Raw genomic sequence first — 19,062 nt, forward strand, 5'->3', positions numbered from 1 at the left:
GGGCTAGGATGGGAGGTCGGGAGAGGAGCGCAAACGATGATGCGAACGCTGACAGCATCCACCCCGCATGACGATGGCGGACGGTAGCTGTAGCAGCAGCAGCAGCACATCGTTTGTGACCAATTTGTGCCGACAGCGGGGAAACGAATGAGCCATTTCAACGAATTGATACGATTATGGGCATAAGGATCTCTCTCGCCCCGCGCGAAAGCAGCAGAGGTTTTCCGAGGCGGTTGTTACGGGTAGTTTTCGGTGCTTCTTAGTTCCTTACACCTAACGGCAGCGCCCCCCCAAAACTGGGAAAATTCAAATGCAGCAACAATGGGCACCGTTGTGCCGCTGTGTGTGTTTTCTGTTTTCATTAGCAGCGCAAATGGTTTTCGCTCGACCAAACGGAGCAGCAACACACGGTGCTGGGTGAAGCTGTCTACATTAGCATTCGTGCACGGTGCTGGGTGGCCAAGGCGTGTTCCTTCTCCCACCAGAGGCGGAGGCGGAAGGGGGAAAATTATTGAAACCACCATCGGCCGGGGCAGATGGTGATGTTGAGTTATGGGTTAAATAAACGTTCCCCAACGTCTGCTTTTCGCCAACGGCCGAAAGAAAACATCCTCCCTCTTCCTGCCCCCGGCAAAACTTCCACGGGAAAACTTGTCCCTTGAGAAGAGGAGGAAGGAGGTTGAGCTGAGTTAAAACTTTTCACTCCTGATCACACGTGTGTGTGATAGTTCCGGCAGTTCGATCGTTTCTACGCCGCAACCACAAAACCCGAAAGCACTTCTCCTCTCTCTCTCTCTCTTCGTGCCAAACGGTCCCGCACTGGTAGTGATGTGATTGTCACTGTTTTAACATTCAACGGTGTGTCCTTCCGAGGGTTAGGCGAGCTCTGTCCCTTTGCTCACATTTGTGGCCGCTGGGTATTGTGATTTATCGTACAGCTGGTCACTTCGGCCCGCTAGGTCCAACCGAGAATGACGCTCTGCGCTAGGCTTGCGCGGCCCAGAAGACTACCCCCATCAGGGCTGGGCGCGTGTGCATGTGTGGATGTGTTTAGTTTGCATAATTGTGCGGACCGGTCGACGATTCTCGCACCGAACGGTTGGGAACGTCCAGTACGTGTGGTGCGTCCGGTTAATGAAGCAATTCTTACACAATTCCACTCCGGACCTCCGGATCCTGGATCATAATCAGTATCAGAAAGGGGGCGGAAGAAGCGGTGGTTTGAGAGGTGGCATGTCACTATCGGTGGAGTGTCGTGTTGTGCGCTCTGCCCTTCAGACTGGCCGTGGTCGTTCGGCGCCAACAACAGTGGAGAGGAAGGGAACACACGATTGCACAATCGAGTGTGCCGTTGATCCTTCTTTACCCTCGAGGGCAAACGGTGATGACATTGATGAATGGAATGGAAATCGAAGGGAAACGGAACGCTTTGAGGGGGGATGGGGTGGTTGATTTTCAACACGGTCAGGGGTTAAGCGATCGGTGGTGGAGATTGGAAGGAATGGGGGCTAGAAGGAAGCTTCAGGATTGGGGCGTTTTATAACAAGCTTTCTTTGTCATAATTCTTGCCCAACTTTCTGCGCCATTTTGCAGATGGGGGTTTATTATGAAAATGGGCTTGTAGCACGAATTAGCTACATCATTAGATTGTGAAGTAATATCTTATATTGATGACACAAGACTTTAACATTTTTCTACATTTTTTATATTCGAAATGTTCCCTAAAGTGTTGTTTTTGTAATTAAGATTGATTCGCAAAATAATACAAACGTTCAAACTAAAATCCCTTTTATGACATTTAACATTAAATCCAACCTTTCTCAATACATTTCATAAAATACAAAAACACTTTTGGTAGCTTCAAATGCTTTTATTTGCTAGTCCAACCAGAGCCAGAAGTGAATGACCGTTGTTGTTCTACCTTTCTTACACAGTACTCTCTACACAATGACCTGTACACTAGCGGACAGGTTGCCTGTTACATGTTAAGCCACTCACAAAACTATCAAACTGTCACCGAAACGTACAAAAAAAAAAGAAGGGGAGTGTTGGACAATCAAGCAGTGTAACAACCATCATCGAAAGCCAAACTCTAACGACAACAAAAAAGCAAAAAAACGAAAAAGAAAGAAAGCAGAAACCCTCGTGACACAAGAAGTTAAACCATAAATATATGACGGAAGTGGTGACGAGGACGAGGTGGCGTCCACGAGTGAGGCTGGAGCGTGAAATGTAACTAATTGTGCGATGCTGTCCGGACAAGAGTCGTCATTTGTCTTGCGGCCGAGTGTTCGTGCTGCGGTGGTGGCTGTGAGTGTGCTGCGAATAATGATGGAAAGCATTAATCATTTTGAGTAATGAATATTGCGCACTGCCGCCGCTGCTGCTGCTGCTGCATCGCGGAAACTTGGAGCCCTTTGGTGGGTTGGTACACGGAAAACGGAAAAACGGTTCGCATGTGTCGAATGTGTAGATGCGCTGCGTACCGGAGAACCGGAAAGGGGCCGAGAGCCGAGACAGCTTGCAAACGTTTGCACACCGGGGAGATTCAGCTGTATTACGATTCCAATGGGAAAAGCTTCCAAGCAAGCGTGTAGTAATAAAGGCGACGGGACAGGCAGAACGTTCCAGTTAGCGAATCGAACCAGATTTGAATTGGACCGCTGTGTACGTTAGTGTGTGTGTGTTCAAAGGACAAGTGGTACAGATTTCAAAAACAATCGTTGCAAGCCCCAGTGGGGGAGTTTTCCGTTTCGCTGTGTGCATCGCTCCGGCACTACTGGCCGGAGAAGAGTGGCTCCGGTCGCACGGCTGGAAACGTTCATTTTCTTCCACTGGCACAACAGGCACACACCGGCACAATCACATAAGCGCCACAGAGCGCCACATACCGCGCGAGCACACCGAGCAACACCGATCACCGTACAAACGATGTAACGATGCAACGAGGAGACGTTTCTGCCTGTCTGCCTTTGCTGTCTTTTTTTTGTGTGTTTGTGCAGTGCATCATCACCGTGCGCTTGTTGATTGGTTTGCGCAAACAAGCTCCTTGAGAATAGCGGGGGGGACAAACAGAAAAAAGAACACAGCAACCAAAGCGGCATCTCACTTTGATTGCATCCAAGCAGGCGAGGATAGACGTAAACGGGCGCGTCGCGGCAGGAGGAAAAACAATAACAAAAGACTTGCCTCGAGTGAGCCATGAGTAATTCGATGCAAAAGTGAAGCTAACAACAAGCATACTAGTAGCAGCAGCAGCAGCAGCACCAGTTAGTCAGTGAGCCAGTCCGATCCGGCCAGTCAGCGACTTATCTTATCGTGGATGGATTTTCCATCGCCATCATACTGCGAAGCGGAAGTGAAGAGGAAGCTGCAAGAGGGCCTAGATAAGTCTGGCGGCTAAATGAAGCCTTGCCGGGCTGCTGCGGTCGACAGCCCCGACCGGCCGACCGGCCGGCCGACCAAGAGAGCTGCTGCTGCGGGTTCATAATGGAATAAGCGGCATAAAAAATAATTGAGATTGATTATGTGTTTTCCGCCCTGTCCCCTGGCCGTGCCCGGTGGTCGGCGGATGGATCGCTGACTAAGTGAGCTGACGCGCGAAGACAAAAACCCGAGCAAAGAAGGGCATCATTTCTGAGAAGCTGAGGGACGCCATCGTAGCACACTACGCAATCAAACTGCACGGACGGCGCACAAACGCGCGACAACGAATTGGACAACAAAAAATACATGCACAGACACAAAAGTAATGACGTCATGATTCTCAGATCAGTGGTGGTCAATCTGCATGGATCGAAGTAGTGAAACGCCTAAAAGTATGCAATCACAATGCATAGCAATCTTGTTGGCGCTTCGTTCGAGTGCTCTTTGGAGTTTGTTTCGCCTTTTGATGATAATGATGAAAATCATGGTAATGATGGTAGTGAATCGTTGATTGAAATTTTGAACAAATTACTAATCCGCTGTCCAATGTGCGGTTTCATTTTCATAAGAAAACAATTCCTTGCCGAGCACTGTGCGCCGTTGAGCGCTAACCGCCCGACAATCCCAACGCTTCATCATTCACCATCTACCGAAGCCACCAACGACGGGCCACAGTCACTGGCCATCTTTCACGTTCTCTATCCCCATCTCTTGTGGTTGTTTTGGTGGCGGAGGGGGGATGGATAAAGAATGTCCATATCCTGTGCTTCGCGCTTCTTCACTTGATGCCAACTGCACTTTCCTTTCCTGTGGGTTTTTTTGTTGCTTTCTTTCTTTCTTCCCTGCGCCAGATCGAGTGGGTTGGTACTAGTAGTAGTAATGTGTAGTGTACAGGAAAAAAAGTGGAAGAAAAAACACACGAGCCAAGCACTCCACCGAGTGGGGCAGCTGAGGGGAACCCTGTACGAGGCGGAAACTCTCGAAGGAAAAGATACATCTTCACGTCGTGAAAGTTTCATCGCTGATATGTTTATCTTACCGCTGCAGCGCGCTAGTGTGCCGGTGTGCCGTACTCCCGGGCGAGTTAGTGAAGGGGAGGGGGGGAGGAAGGGGAGAACACTCTCCAAGCCTAGGTTAATGTGAAGAAAACTAGTAACGGATGCTGGGCCGTCGCCGCCGCCGCCGCCGCCGGTTCGCCTGGCTTGTTATTGTGTGCATAGTTTTTGTTTTTTCTTCTGCTCTCTTTTCCCGTTGTCTGACTGGCTGGCCAGGTTCGCTTCCAACCTTGCTCTGTTGTGCACCGGTGCTTCCTTCTCGAAGCTACTGGAGCAAAGAAACAAGCCGACATAGATCTTGCTTTCCTGTGGGAGCTTTCGAGCTTGAAGAAATAAACTTTCCTTTCACCGTGCATGGTAGTGTACGGTACGACGGATTGCAGGGGAATTCTCCCGGCATGTGTGTGTGTGTGTGAGAGAGAGAGGGAGGGGCAAAAATGTTTTCATAATAGAAATAAAACTGAACGCTTCCGCTTGCTTGCTACCCGCGTTCGTTCATTCCATTCGCTAACGAGAACCATGTTGAAGGTTGTTCGTGGTGTGTGGTGTATGGGAAAAGGGAAGAGAGCACACTTGAAGAATGGTTCGAACTCGGACAATTTCCCGAGCACGAGCAGCGGCAGCAAATGGGAGGGGGGGGGGTTGTTGGGAGAGTGTAGAAAGGATTGCGTTTTTATATTACCAGGAAGGCTTTGTTTTCCTTGCCCCCACCGCGCATCCGTTGGGAGCGAGCCGGCCCAAGCGAGGCCAATAGTTTCTTTCACAACATTCTTATCAATGCATTGCTATATCGGGCTGGTTAACGAAAGTGGTCGTTATTGACTTATGGGAAACAAAGGAGTATTGAAATATAAGTTCTCAACCAGTTGTTATTACTTTTGCTTCTGATTTGACCGACCCAACAAATGCGCAAGTTGTGAAATATTCAACCTGCTTGTCTGTTAAAACGCCTAAAAGTATGCAATTTATCATCAAGTAATGCTCTAACGCCGCACTTACACGTTAATGCAGGTCGTTATCTTAGTGAAACCATTGGGAAAATCATTTCCTCAGCAGCAGCATTCCCACAATGAGCACTACACTGCAGGCAAATGCCTCGGGAATTAATTTAAAAGGCTCGCCCGGAAACATCCACCCTTTGAGGCCTGGGACGATCGAGACGACTTCTCATTACTCTCTATCTCTCCCTTAATCTCCATTACTCCTGGGACAAAGGTGATGCAGACACGCAAAACACGCATCAAAATAGCAAAACTGCATCAAACACCATTCAAAAGGGAAGGAGAGCAGAGGAGCCGGCGGACACTCTTCACCGATCGATCGTGCAGGTCAATCGACGTCGGCCAGCGGGTCGACGACATCGATGACAGTTGGGAGAAAATCCAGCACGGAGGGCCACTGGAATGATAAATTACATCCTCCTAGTGCTGGCCCGGGTCTTGGAGCACAATCACCACCACCACTACCGACCCGCTCCGAAAACAAAAGCCCCCGACGATAAGATTCCAGAGCCGCCTTTTCTCCATCGAGCGGCAAATGTGCTTAGTTTGCAGCCTCCACCGTCCAGTCGCTTTCTATCCCCTGCACACACCCCGTGCTAAACAACTTTACGCAAAGAGTTGGCATCGCTTTTGGAGGCATTGCTTTCGACCCCGCAGCAGTGGTGTCCCCCACCAGCATCGATTCGTCAACTGTGCTGATTTACCTGCAGCGGTGGCTCCACCACCACCACTAACCAAACCACATCCATTGGCCCATAGGTCAAAGGTGACGCTCAATGTGTGCGTGTGTGTGTGTGTGTGGGACAACCATAAGCAAACGCAAACCCCTGGCGCCCGACGCACAGCATCAGCAGCAGCGTGTGCTACTATAATGAAAGCTTTATCGTTCACCAGGGTTCGCCGAAGGGTCGATTTATCGGTTCCATCCTCTTCTGGTGCCATATACTCTCCGCCTTTCTCTCCCTCTATCTCCCTCTCTCGACATTTAGTCGGATTACACTTGTCCGAAGCCTCTATCGTGACATTACATGCTCTTCATGTTGAAAAGCCGCTTTGCCAGCGGAGCGAAAAACCCGTTGGGGCAAAAGGGGGGTGAACGTTGGGGCGGAGTATGGAGGGTTCCTGGTTTTGCTTCCCAGGGCGCGTACATAGTTTATTTCCGGCAGCGGCAGAAGGTTAAGCTAGATTAGAAACAGAATGAAACACGGTGGGAATACTGGCGGACATGTTTTGGGGGTAATTATTTTCGCAGAATTTAAAGGCTATTCCTCGTTCACTATCCTTTGACGGTAACGTGTAACACAAGAGAATCATTTTCATTTTTCGTAGCAAAGATATTAGTTATGAGGTTACAATCAGCACTTTTCTCTTTTCCCTAAAAGCTCTTTCTCAAACAAAGAAAGACAAACACGTCCCAAATCTTGAATCATTTAGCTTTGTAGAAGATGCATCGTTTTATTTTGTATCGAATCACCGTAAAGTGTCACCACAACCAATGTTTCTTTCTGTTGCAATTTGTTCTATTCTTGCCCTTTTTTCCTGTTCAAATACTTCCCACTTGTGGTGTCCAACATCACCAAAAACATTGAACTCTGCTGTTGTAGCAATGCTTGCAATTGTCTGTAATCAAACAAACGCCTGTACCCTGTGTAGCCTTTGGGAAAGGCTTTCCCTACCCCGTCTTGCAATACACAATACTTTCACTTGAATTTGCGGCTGCGAGAGACATGTACTCGATGTACTAACAACGTGTTCAAAAGAGTGTTCAGTTTTACAAACTTGTGTGCGTAAGCTCTCTCTGGTTCTAGCTCTGGTGTGCGCTCTCCTATGCCGTTTTTTGTAAGTGGTTTTGCCTATATTTGTCCGATATGCTTCACAGCTTTCCTCTACAATTGTATGCTAGCGGGTTTGAATGCTTAAGTATCTACAATTTGTCTACAAAACACTGTTTGCACTCGCTATAATAGATGTCCCGTTTGTTCACTTTGCTCTTTGCCCTCTTTGCGTGGATACTACCGCGTACAGGACGTTTATTTACTTTTAAAACAATACGGAACATAATAGTGCGGAAAAATAGTGTGGCAAGTAATTTAAGTAAATCAATTTGAATTTTAAGTAATTTTGAATCGCACAAATCCCAATTCACCATGCTATCCGTAAGGAATGAACAATTTTGTATAATGCTTTAATAGCACCAGTTCCTATCATCGCTATATATAAAAAAAAACAAAAATAAAACGCAGTTATCCCATTTCCCAGCGTTGGTATAAAGTGGCAAAAGAAAAACACATTAAAATTACAACCACAAAACGAGCCTCCACCCATCCACCTTATTTTATACTACCGTTGAAGCATTAAAGTGTCGTCCAATAATCATCAGCACCATGATTTTTAAACACCCAACGCCCCAAGCGTCATGAAAATCATGGGGCCCCATTAGCAGCGCTGTGTATAAAAATCAAACGAAAAAAAATGCATATAAACACCAACCATCCAACCAACCAATCCAGAATTTAAATTCAATCGTCCCGATAAAATGGCTTCTCAATAGTTTTACTGCTGCGCTAGTGTGTTGAATATATTAAATAAAGAATAACACAGCTCCACCACCCACCGCTAAACCATAACCATTCCCGGTCCCGGTCGGGTGGCCTCCAGAACGCAGCAAATGCAATAGGGCAGAACAACAGCAGGCGTCGAGCTTTATGACGGGTTTGGCAAAGCTTTCACACATAACACTCACACACACAAACTCGGAGTTGTAAAATGTAATTTACACCTTGACCCACGACACAAAATCATTGGCTTCTCCCCGGCTGGTCTGTTTTTCTTCCCGGCTTTGTGAGGGAGAAGGGGGGGACCCATCAAACCGCCCGCACCAGACCAGACCAGAGGGTGGATATGTGGATTGCCCGATATGTGTCACGTTCATCACTGGAGGGGTTGATTTTTTTTTTGTGTCGATCGGTCCATAAACTTCGATGACCAGCCGAAACCGTTACGGACGTCGTTCGGTTAAATCAGATCCGTAAAACCCTCCAACACCCGTCCTTGCAATGGGCTTTCGGTTCGGTCTGGTTTCGTTTGATTTGAGTGTTTTTTGTGTTCTATGCGGTGCTGTGCCTCCCCGGGCATAGGGCGAAGGGAAAAAGAAAGGTGTGCGAGAGACAGAGAGAGAGAGAGAAAGCCGAAACTAATAAAACGGTAATGGGTGCAACATAGCCGGGTTTGGGGCTAGCAGCTATTGAGCATGAGTTAGCAAAAGGGAAGCAAACACACACATCCAGACCGAGAGGAGGACGGGAAGAGAAGAAGAAAAAACGCATCAACACAGAACGGATTCCGGAATAGGAAACGGTTGGCTAAAACGGATTCGAATGAAAGGAGCTTTATGACTCTCTCGGAAGCATTTACGCCCTTTCGCTGCCGTTTTGTTTCTATGTGTATGTGTGTGTGTGTATTGATGTGTGCTGCCTACGGCGAAAAGAGTGATAGTGTGGGAAGGGGGAATGTTTCCCCCTTGTGTGTGTGTGTGTGTAGTGCTGGTTTGTAAGCGTTTGCGTTCTGGACCAGTGAGGTGGCTCTGCCTTAGCGCGCGTGTAGGTAAACCTTGGTGAAGCCTTGGTCAACCAAAACCCAGGTGGTGAAAGGTGGTGAACACGGTAGAATAACCTTCAACTTTTCTACCGCTTTCTGCACTGCACTGATGTTGGCTACTAATACTAATGCACAGCAGCCACACACTCCCAAGCAGCAGCAGAAAGCCGCGAAACGCACACAAATCTCTTTCCGACCTGTCCCGTTCCGAACGGTTGCCATGGGAGAGACACAAGCGCGCCCACCGGGACGATGACGAGGCTGCTGGCGCTGTTTACTGTGATGGTTGCTGCTGTTGCTGCTGCTGCTGCTGCTGGGACTGTCTTCTGCAGGCGTTGTTCTTCGACAGGTCGGACTCGGAATTTTTCAGCTCCATCGCCAACTTGTAGCCCAGCTCCGGGCGACGATCCCGTCCTTCGACCATGGCTTTGACCTGGAAAGAGGGCGCCGGGATGGAAAGAAGAAGAAGAAGTAAAAAACCGACGTTGAAAGAAGCAAACCAACCAACAAGGGCAGAGCGCGTAAGAGATAAATCTGTTCTTGTGCACCGGCAAGAAGAAGAAACAGAAGAAGAAGTGATTGAAAGTGACCGAAAAATAAAACACATTTCGCCCTCTCCCCCAGACGGTCCGGCTCGAGGTACTCTGGTACTTTACTGCGCTGTGCGGTGCGATTTAATGCGAGACGTTCGCCATCATTTGCCAGCTTCCTGCACCCCTGCAAGGGTAGAACCGGGTTTGGGATTGGATCCCTGAAAATCCCGGTTTCAATTTTGGGGTTGGCAATTTTGCAGAGTGCTGCTTCTTTTACGTGTGTATGTGTGCCGCCTTCTTTCAGTCTCTTCTTTCTTTTGCCCTCTTGGATAGAGTAATTAATTTCCCTTTTTTCGGTCGATGCGCCCTTCGCCCCTTAGGGGCTCATTACCTACCTCGCGGGATGACACGATGACGCCATTGCTGGAAATCACCGTCTGCTTGGTGCTCTCGATGTCGTTCAGATCGACGCCCCGGCAACAGTCGTCGATCAGTATGGTCCGGTAGCCGGCCGACAGCGCATCGATGGCCGTTGCACCTGTGCAGCGGGAAAGAGAGTGCAAGCAATACAGTGGATGAAATGAATTTCTCTTTTAACAGTGGTAGTGGGTGACTCCACAGCATGTGACAATTTCCAACGAATCCGAAATCGAAAACCCCCGAACGGTACAACAGTATGGCCCTTCGCTTTCGATGCAGTGTAGCCTATTAGTAGATTAATTTGGCCGATTTTCATTTATTTAATGAAGCTCGGCTCGACCCTCCATCAGCTTCCCCCATTTTCCCGTAGGCCCGTAGGCCTTTCAATTTCGTGTCATGACGGCCCAAAATGTATGCTTTATGCGGGCTGCAGTAGCGGCAGCAGCAGCAGCAGCATTGGCGCTTCGTTTTGCATCCGTTGACTATTTTTGTGCACCGGTGTTACACGCCGGAGGGTTTGCTCCGGTTTTGTTTGCTATTCAATCTGTACTGAAAGCACACACACCCACTCATCCTTAGCATTTGCGGGGGCGGCCGGAAATGGCCTCGTCGGGAGGAGAGAAGGAAGCAGACACAGCAGAGAGCAGGGAGAGAGAGAGGATGTGCTTGATGTGGGGGATCGTGGAACTTTTTTGCCCCTCGCTTCGTCGCTTTCGATGAGTAGGTTGAAGTTCGATTTAATTTCCTTACTTACAAGGAAATTGAATCATTTGCCAATGGACGGGGGCGCCCCACCGTTTTAGACCCCGCATTTGCACACGTATTTTATTTTAAACAGCAAGTAATGAGATTCTACGAAGAGAAAATAACCTCAATGACGGCGCTGTGCAACCCAGTGACCGTAAGTAATTGTTGCGCTGTGCTTTATTTCTGGTTCGCCCACCTCCCCGGGTCGGAAATGTTAAATTAAAATGGCGCTGCTTGGACACAGTGTTACAGCGAATGTTTTAAAGCAGCAGCATGTGTTGTGTATGTAATGCATGTTGCTGTGCACGTGCACAATTTTGTAGCCATGTTGTAGCTCCAAACAATAGCTCATTATAAACAAACCACCGAAACCAACAAGAATTCGATTCGAACAATGATAATAGGAAAACCTAATCGTTTCTCAACGCATATGTTGCCCGGTTAAGCGCAAAGGCACATCGTCGCAGCGCGCAAAATCGATAGCGCTATTTGTTTGCGCTTCGTGCTAGCTAACGCAAGAGGGCGCCCCAGGGCCGTTCGAGCGCGGGCAGGGCGGGGAGAGGTTTTTCGCATACGAGTGGATCTGTCAAGATTGAAGCAAACTTAATTACGAAGTACGTGGTCGAAATTGAAAATGGCAAAGCTGCTACTAATACCTCGTACCGATTCGTTTCGTTTCGTTAGCGCGCCACACCGTTTCCACACCGAGAGAGAGAGAGAGAGAGAGAGAGAGAGACGAATGCCGCGCTACAACAGACCGCAGCAGGCAGGCAGGCAGCAAATCGATTCTCCTTCTCTTCACATGCCCTTCGCGCTCGGTTTGCTCGGGCGTTTGCGGGAGTTTCGAATTCAATTTTCAACCGACAGCAGCGTGGAGAGATAATGAGCGCGATTGGAATAATTATACAATCGGTTCTTTTGTTGGTTTTTTTGTGTGTGTGTGTGTGCATCTCTCTCGGGGGTGTACATAATGGTGCGCGATGTCGGCCAAAACTCCCGTGTCCATCAATCGGGGGTTAGGGAAGACTAGACACTTACCAACGCAAACGTCGTAAGCTAGGCCACACACGTAGATGTCGGTCGAGCCCTTTAGTCGCAGCTGGGCGCACAGTGTCGTGTCGGAGAGCTTCTTGTTGTCCCAGAACACCGAGTACGAGTCCACCTCCGGGTTGGTGCCTTTGTACACCTTCACGCCGTGCTCGACGACCTAAAATTGCGTTCAGAGAGAGAGAGGGGAAAATAAAGTAAGCACGATAAGCCCACAGCCATTTCAGCTTCGCAACTCTTACCTTCAAATCTTTGTGTAACTCCGAGCCCCACGAATCCTGCACGCAGTGGCGCGGCCAGAGCCGCTGCTTCATCGGGGGCGGTCCGGCAAAGATGACCGTATCGTAAACCTGCGCATTGTCCGCATTCAGCTGTCCGATGCGGGTTCAGCAGCAGCAGTAGCAGTAAGTCAAAAGAAAGGCTGATAAGAATGGAACACACACACACACACGCGCGCGCGCCGTCAACTTACCGGGCTGGTTGGATGAATCGGGCGCTGTTTGATGTTGTCGATGAAGGAAACGTGATCGCTCGGGTGCCAGTCCAGCGAGTAGAACACCGCATCGAAGTCAACCGTATCCAGCAGCTTATTGATCGGCTCGATAACCTAACCAAACAGAGAGGGGGGGGGGGTGAAAGGATAAAAGAGAAACTTGAAATGTTGATACACTGCCCGAAACAACACGGTGGCCGAGCCGTCGTTGCCAATGGCACCGGGCGACCATCCCACCCCACCGGCACGTCGGTTTCAATTTCAGCGCCTACGCGGATCCGTCTGACAGCTGTCGTAATTTAATTCACCATTCACGCTACCAAGGGGCGCACACACACACACAGACACACACACTTCATAGCGGGCCGCGCGGTGTGCCTGGACGTGTGCGAGAAAACAAAAATCCAGACGGCCGTTCAGCAGTGTCCGCCGAGTCAACGCCGCATGTCAGCGATGTGTCACGCAAGTCACGCAGACGGGATGATGCATGGTGGTAGTGGTGTGGCCGCCCACCCTCCTCCCGTTCACCTATCGAAACGAAATGGAGTCCTCCTAATGAACGGCTACAGTGGTTTGCCGGCTTAATAAGCGTTCCACTTTGCCGACACATCTCATCTGCTGGCACGGTAGGCAACAGGTATGAGGAGGAGAGAGGGGGTTGGTGGTTTATTTTATTTATGGAGCTACAGATAAGACACTATGCTGTCTCTCTCTCTACCCCGCACAGAGTACACCGCAGGTCAGGACAGATTACCCTGGCACAGGCAGGATCGCCCGGGCTTAAAACATCATAAAAGAGATCAAGCTTGATGAGACTCACTTGAGAACGAAATTTAGTACCGCTTTGGCGCTCATTGATTAGAACGTGGCACTTTCATTAATCACGTCTATCGCACGCAGCAAAAACAGCACGCACACACACACGCACAGTACAGCGCCATCATCACTGACACATAATTTCGAAAGCTCCGCCTGGGAAAGATTGTGTTTGCGTTTAAAAATTGCGTCACTGTCTGCGGATGACATGCATCTTCCCTTCGGCCAAAAGCGAACAAGGCGACAGGGTACCGTACCACAACTGGGCCTACCTTTCGCTCACACACACACACACACGTCTTTGGCATTAATTACACATCATAAATGTTACCTTTTTGCCGTACCGCCTGCATCCTCATGAGCAGAACCATCCTTACTCTCGCTCTCTCCCTCTCTCTGTGGAACATCCTGTTTTCCTCCTCTCATACCCGGTCTAATATAAGCTCGGGGAAAACTATCGAAAGTTTTGCATCGAACAAAAGGAAGTTAATTAACGTCGTCGGACGCCCTCTCGTGCCTCGGACCACGACCCGGTTCGGCAACACAGCTTCTTATCTGCGTTCGCACAGTTCGCAAACAGGACAGGCAAGGCACAAGACCATCGCCAGCAGCAGGGTTGCTCTACCATCCACCAGCAGGCAAAACAAATGGCTCGGTTTGACAAACTGACCTTGCCTTGGCACATCCGAAGAGTTGGCGGGGGGGGGGGGGGTGTTGGGTCACACAGAGGCGCCGGTGCAAACAGCGCCGAGGTATATTAAATTTCCGAGCACGGATTGGCATCCGGTTTAGTGAATGGTGGGTGTGTGTGTTCCTCCTGTGCACCGTGTGCGATAGACGTCAAGCATTTTGCGTGTTTTTATGCACACATACACACACAAACACATTCACATTGCTCGCCCGAATGAAGAAGGTGCTAAAAACCACCAGAAGACTCCGTCCGTCGCTCTCCTGGTGGTTGCTCAAAAGCGAAGCAAACATCATCACCGGGGGACGCTTGGCTCAGTCGAAGCCCCCGAGACCCATGGCTAAAGATAAGCCTTAAAAGCAAGCGAGAGCAAGCTGCTGCCCTCCCCCCCTCTCTCTCCCGGGCATTCCGACCATCATCCTGGGAGGTTGGACCTTTCGACCTGCACCTTTTGTTTACCAATCTGCGTCGTTACCTCTTCTACCTTTCGCACTTCACATCACCACTTTCGCTGTGTGCGCCCGTGTGCGCTTGTGTGCCTGTGTGTTAATGTGTTGACTTGTCTCAAAGGACATCTACACCGCACCTACACGCCCCCCCCCTCCCACTGGGTGGAACGATGGTGGTGGTCTTTACTTGAAAGTTGAAAATAGCCATTGCTTTCATCGCTGGCCGTCGTCGTCCCGTCCGATCTCATGCGGCGAGAGCGTGTTGCATCTGCAAGGCATCTTTCGTACAGCCAACAGCAGTCGGCTGCAACTTGCTTCCTTAGGATGCTGGCCAATGCGGGAAGAGAAGCGGATGAATAGGAGGGAAAGTAAAGGGCGGTAGGAAATGTAGCTACAAATTGAGGATATTGAATGGTGGCCCAGCGTGGTCCCCATGGGAAAAGGTCACCATCCGGCGGGTTTTATTCGTTCGCGCTAGCGGGCTTTCGGGGGTTTGCAAACGGACGCGGGAGGGACGTCTCTAGCAAGGAACGGCCAAAGAAACCACTCTGCGTGTTGAGCGCCTTATCAAAGGTCAGCAACGACTCGATATTGTTTTTCAGCGACATTGAGGCACAAGCAAAAGAGGGGAGTTGCGGTTTTATGCCGAGAGACAAAGTGTTGATTCTTTGGCAATCAATGTTACAGGGAAAACAAGGTTTTAACGCTATTAAACTGTTCCTTAATTGGAAATCTCAATTAAATCATAACAAAAATAAATATTTGTAGAGTTTTTCATTTTTGCGAAATTTGTTAAACAAATTGCATAACTTTAGGGGCTTGTTAATATGACGTGCATACTACCAAACCCCTAAACTTATGCAACGCGTAAAATAAAAGATGTTTTAACTGCATTTTCATTGCTAAACTGAGACATCAACCTAACGGCATTAGGGACGTCCTAACCCAGAAACTAAAAACCGCCTGTCGATGACGGTGTATTGATAGTTGGCAGGGTTGTTAATTTCACACAAAACATGATCTCCCACCGTGATCCTGTGCTGTGTCCGTCTTACCTCCAGCCCATTCTGCTGCGCGCTGCAGTTGCTGATGTTGAGCGAACCGCTGATGAAGTCGTTCTGGACGTCCACGATGAGAAAGGCGCTAATGGGGCGCACGATCTGCAGAAGAGGGGGGAGAGGGATAAAGAAAATGTTAAAAAACAGAATATGAAAATCTCGCTCGTTTTCGCAAACGGGAACGGAACATTCTTTGCAAAAACGTGCAAAACCCGGAAAAACAAATCCATCCATCCACACCAGCCAGAGAATGAAAAGCTGCAACTCATCACGGAGGAGGGAAAATACGGTACGATGACGGCGAAGCGATGGAACGATGGATAGCTTATGGTGTATTTAAACCGTGTGTGTGTGTTACCGTACTTATACCCCTGCGGTCGACTTCGGCACCAATAAGCCATGTCCATTATACACGTTTTCCACAACAACAACAACAGCGAAAACAGCACACACAGAACGAAACGAAACCCAGTGCTCTGTGTGTGCAGTACAAAAGGCACCCTCGGGGCGGAGGATGCTTCTGCCGTACTCATTATGCCGCTTTTGCATAATAGGACACCCATCCGGACGTCTCGCCCCGGCCGATGAAGCGATAAAAAGGGACGAAGTGGCCGCCGAGGGACAAAAACATGCCAAACAAGAAAAAGACATCCACACATGATCCACGGCACACGCGGGCAGAAAGAAGGATGCGGTTGCGGGCAGGCAGCAACGAGAGAAGAAGCGCACACAAAAAAACCCCGACAAGGAAATAGATGTATCGTACAGTAGCAGCAGCAGGAACAGTGCCAGGCCGGGCCAGGCACACAAAAAAAGCCACTTCTCATGTGTCGAAAACCTTTCCGGAAGATAAAATCCTCTCACGTCACGTAATCGCCCGCCGGTCGGTGTGTGAGATCCTGCTCACAAAATTATCATCAATCAAACCGTTTATCCTACATGGGCCCTTGGTGTGTGTGTGTGCCACCGCTCTCTACCTCCACTGTCTCCCAAACGACGACAACGAGAAAGGAGCGGAACAACACATCCCTGGCCGATTCGGTCCGGTCCTTTTGCCGTACTGCACGTCTTCTTCGTCACGCACGTCAGTAACAACGGAAGCGTACTTCTGTCCTCGTGTGAAGGATATGCCACTGACACGGTACTTTGACTACTACCGAGTACCGTGTGATGTTGTCGCACTGTGTGCTGTTCCGTCCAAACCAACCAAGCAGTCAACCACCCGTCCAGAAATGCATAAGTGCCCGGCAGTGCGCTTGTGGTGGGTGGGTTATCTTTCCGGCAGCAGCAGCGATAACGATCGCGCCAACCAAGCCGGCTGAGGTGTCGAGGTTCCGAAAGGATCGGGGTTATTTTAAAACAAAACGCCTCAAAACCCCCATGTTCTCTTAGGGGTGGGGGACAGGAGACTAAAGGCGAAACCTATGTTCCGGAGAACAACACGCTCGAACGCATCAGATATGCAGCTCTGCTCTGCCTTGACCGTTTTGACTTGAGCCCCCCGATATTGTGCGGCTCATTTGATGCAACAACAACAAAAACACCGCAAAGCCACCAAGCAGGGACGAAAAGTGGGAAGCAAACGAAAAATGGCCTACATTACACCCCCCATACCCTTCCCTTCCCTTCTCTCCATTGACCAACATTATCCAGTGCACACTCCAGGCGTCATTATAGTGATGGGATTGTGCTTTTTGTCTGTTTTTCCGCTCGAGGGTGTTGTTTGAAGCGCGCGTTGTTGGAGCACTGAAGGAGCGTGTTAAGTGTCCTGTACTGTGAACAACTGTGGCCGACCAAAAAAAAAAACGGCATGTTCAAAACCAGGAATTCACACCGGAGAGGACACAAAAACACGGGAAAGGGTGAATGGAAATTCAGTACAAGCGCACTCAGGTTCGCACTTCATTTCACGCAACGCTTCCTGTGGGCCTGGGTCTCGGAGTCATCGGTAACCGGAACCCCCTTTACCCTGTGCGTAGGGAAAATCGAGCTGCAAATCGAACCAATTTCAGTGCTGGTTGAATTCGATTCGGCTTGTAGGTCTTGTAGGAAGTGCCTACTCAGAGCGCTACTCACCGGGAAGGTCCCGGGAATGTGTCCCGACCAAAATGTAGCCACAAGCAAAGACTCTGCGTGTGTGTGTATGTATTGTTGAGGGAAATAGAACTACACACTGGCAAAAAAAGGTCTGTGAAACTTCTTCAAGGCTTTCACCATAGGTTGTGTTCAACCCCCGATCACCACATAGACACACATTGCAAACGTCGTCTCTTTTTTTGCTGTTGCTGTTGTTCCTCCCCATTCCCGTAGCGACTACTCAACACAACGACGACGACGGGGTGCGGGGTAAAGGTTCCTATCTCCATGGCAAAATGAATTCGTCCGCAAGCCGCCGGAACGTTTTCAGCTTACCAATGAGGCGGGCCATCACTGCTTCGGGCGCTTAAACGGTTAGCTAATGGCTGGCAATAGATGACTTCATCAGTGCGCGGCCCCGTTCCTCGGCCTGGGTGAGCCAACGGGGAGGCGACTAACTGGGCGAAGGTGGGTCTAATTTATTGACGAGTGGCTTATATTTTTTTGCGCCCTTTTCCCCGCCCGATTGGGATTGTACACACAGTTAGTTCCCTTTTTCGTGTGTGTTTGTGCCGTAGGGCAGGGCGTGCAGAGAGATTTTGAATGTTCATTGGTGCGTGGAACAAAAACACCCGCCGCCGGAAGCATATAAATCTGCAAAGCAAATTAATTTTAACCGATCAATCTAACCGATCCCGAGCTCGGTCGGTGGTGCTGTTATCTAGAGCAGAATTTAATTGAATGATTATAATTATATTTTATGGCTTTTCCGTATCCGTGATCATCTCTCGCCCTATATATAAGCTCTCGTATGAAATTTTGCCTGAAAAATACAATTACACTAGTTCTGGGTGGGAAGGGAGGGAAAAACAGGCTCTCTCGGAACAGACTAAAAACTCGGGGTTGCCATATCCGAAATCAAATATCGACATTTTAATTGATTTACTGTGTCTCGATTTTCCATTCCTCCCATTGCACCCGGTGGATTAATTAATGCGTACGTCAGGCGTAAATGTTAACAGCAATACTCATCGCCTTTTCTCATTGCCAACACCGCCCCTCCTCCTGCACGGGCTCCTCGTTGATTGATAAGCCGACAGGCATTGACGTTGATTGAAATGGATGGAATTGTTCTACGCCTCGAAGCACGCGAGCCGAGCCGAGCGAGCGAGCGAGCATTATTTGATAGAATTTTGAAGTTTTCAGTATCACACACCCATGCGCGCCCACCAGCAGCACCACCACGGCTAAAGCGCCAGTACGCGTGCCCTAGCAGCAACTCCATTATTGTGCTGTGTTTTGGTTATGCATGGCCAAGTTGCTCCTTTTGTGACCATCAGCACTTCAGGCCGTTTGTCAGAAGCGTACAACAATGAGGCAAACAAAAATCCCAAATACACGCATTGCAAATTCAGTAAAAATTGACAGCCATTTTAATTGAACTCTCTATACGGACATACATGCTGTGCGGGTATATCCAGTACAATACAATTAAATTCCATAGAAGACTGTTAATTAAGAAAGCAGTTCTGTGTGCTTAGATTTATCCCATAAATCAGAGCGTTTTTGCATCGAATTTTGTGTAACAAGACCTACAAGACATCCCCAACGCGCCTAAATGTATGCAAACGGCATGACAACATAGCGTTTCTATCG

At 49.1% G+C, this 19,062-nt stretch overlaps 1 protein-coding gene and 1 long non-coding RNA gene across 11 annotated transcripts in view; one reads left to right on the forward strand and one right to left on the reverse strand.

The window, feature by feature from the left end:
- The window catches only part of LOC120898293, a 124,747-nt gene that overhangs the window by 60,039 nt on the left and 45,646 nt on the right, over positions 1–19,062 (forward strand). The window lies entirely within an intron of this gene.
- LOC120898286 (nicotinamidase) overlaps positions 6,902–19,062 on the reverse strand; it is a 59,447-nt gene continuing 47,286 nt past the window's right edge. For all 10 annotated transcript variants that reach the window (XM_040303925.1, XM_040303924.1, XM_040303927.1 and 7 more), the window contains exons 4-9: positions 15,328–15,432; positions 12,299–12,433; positions 12,069–12,197; positions 11,818–11,986; positions 10,008–10,150; positions 6,902–9,512 (exon numbers count right to left, since the gene is read on the reverse strand). In XM_040303925.1, coding sequence (XP_040159859.1) covers positions 9,354–9,512; positions 10,008–10,150; positions 11,818–11,986; positions 12,069–12,197; positions 12,299–12,433; positions 15,328–15,432 — 840 coding nt within the window. In that variant the 3' untranslated portion in view covers positions 6,902–9,353. The remainder of the gene's footprint in view (positions 9,513–10,007; positions 10,151–11,817; positions 11,987–12,068; positions 12,198–12,298; positions 12,434–15,327; positions 15,433–19,062) is intronic.

This window comes from Anopheles arabiensis, chromosome 2 (assembly GCF_016920715.1).
Source record: "Anopheles arabiensis isolate DONGOLA chromosome 2, AaraD3, whole genome shotgun sequence".
NCBI lineage: Eukaryota > Metazoa > Arthropoda > Insecta > Diptera > Culicidae > Anopheles > Anopheles arabiensis.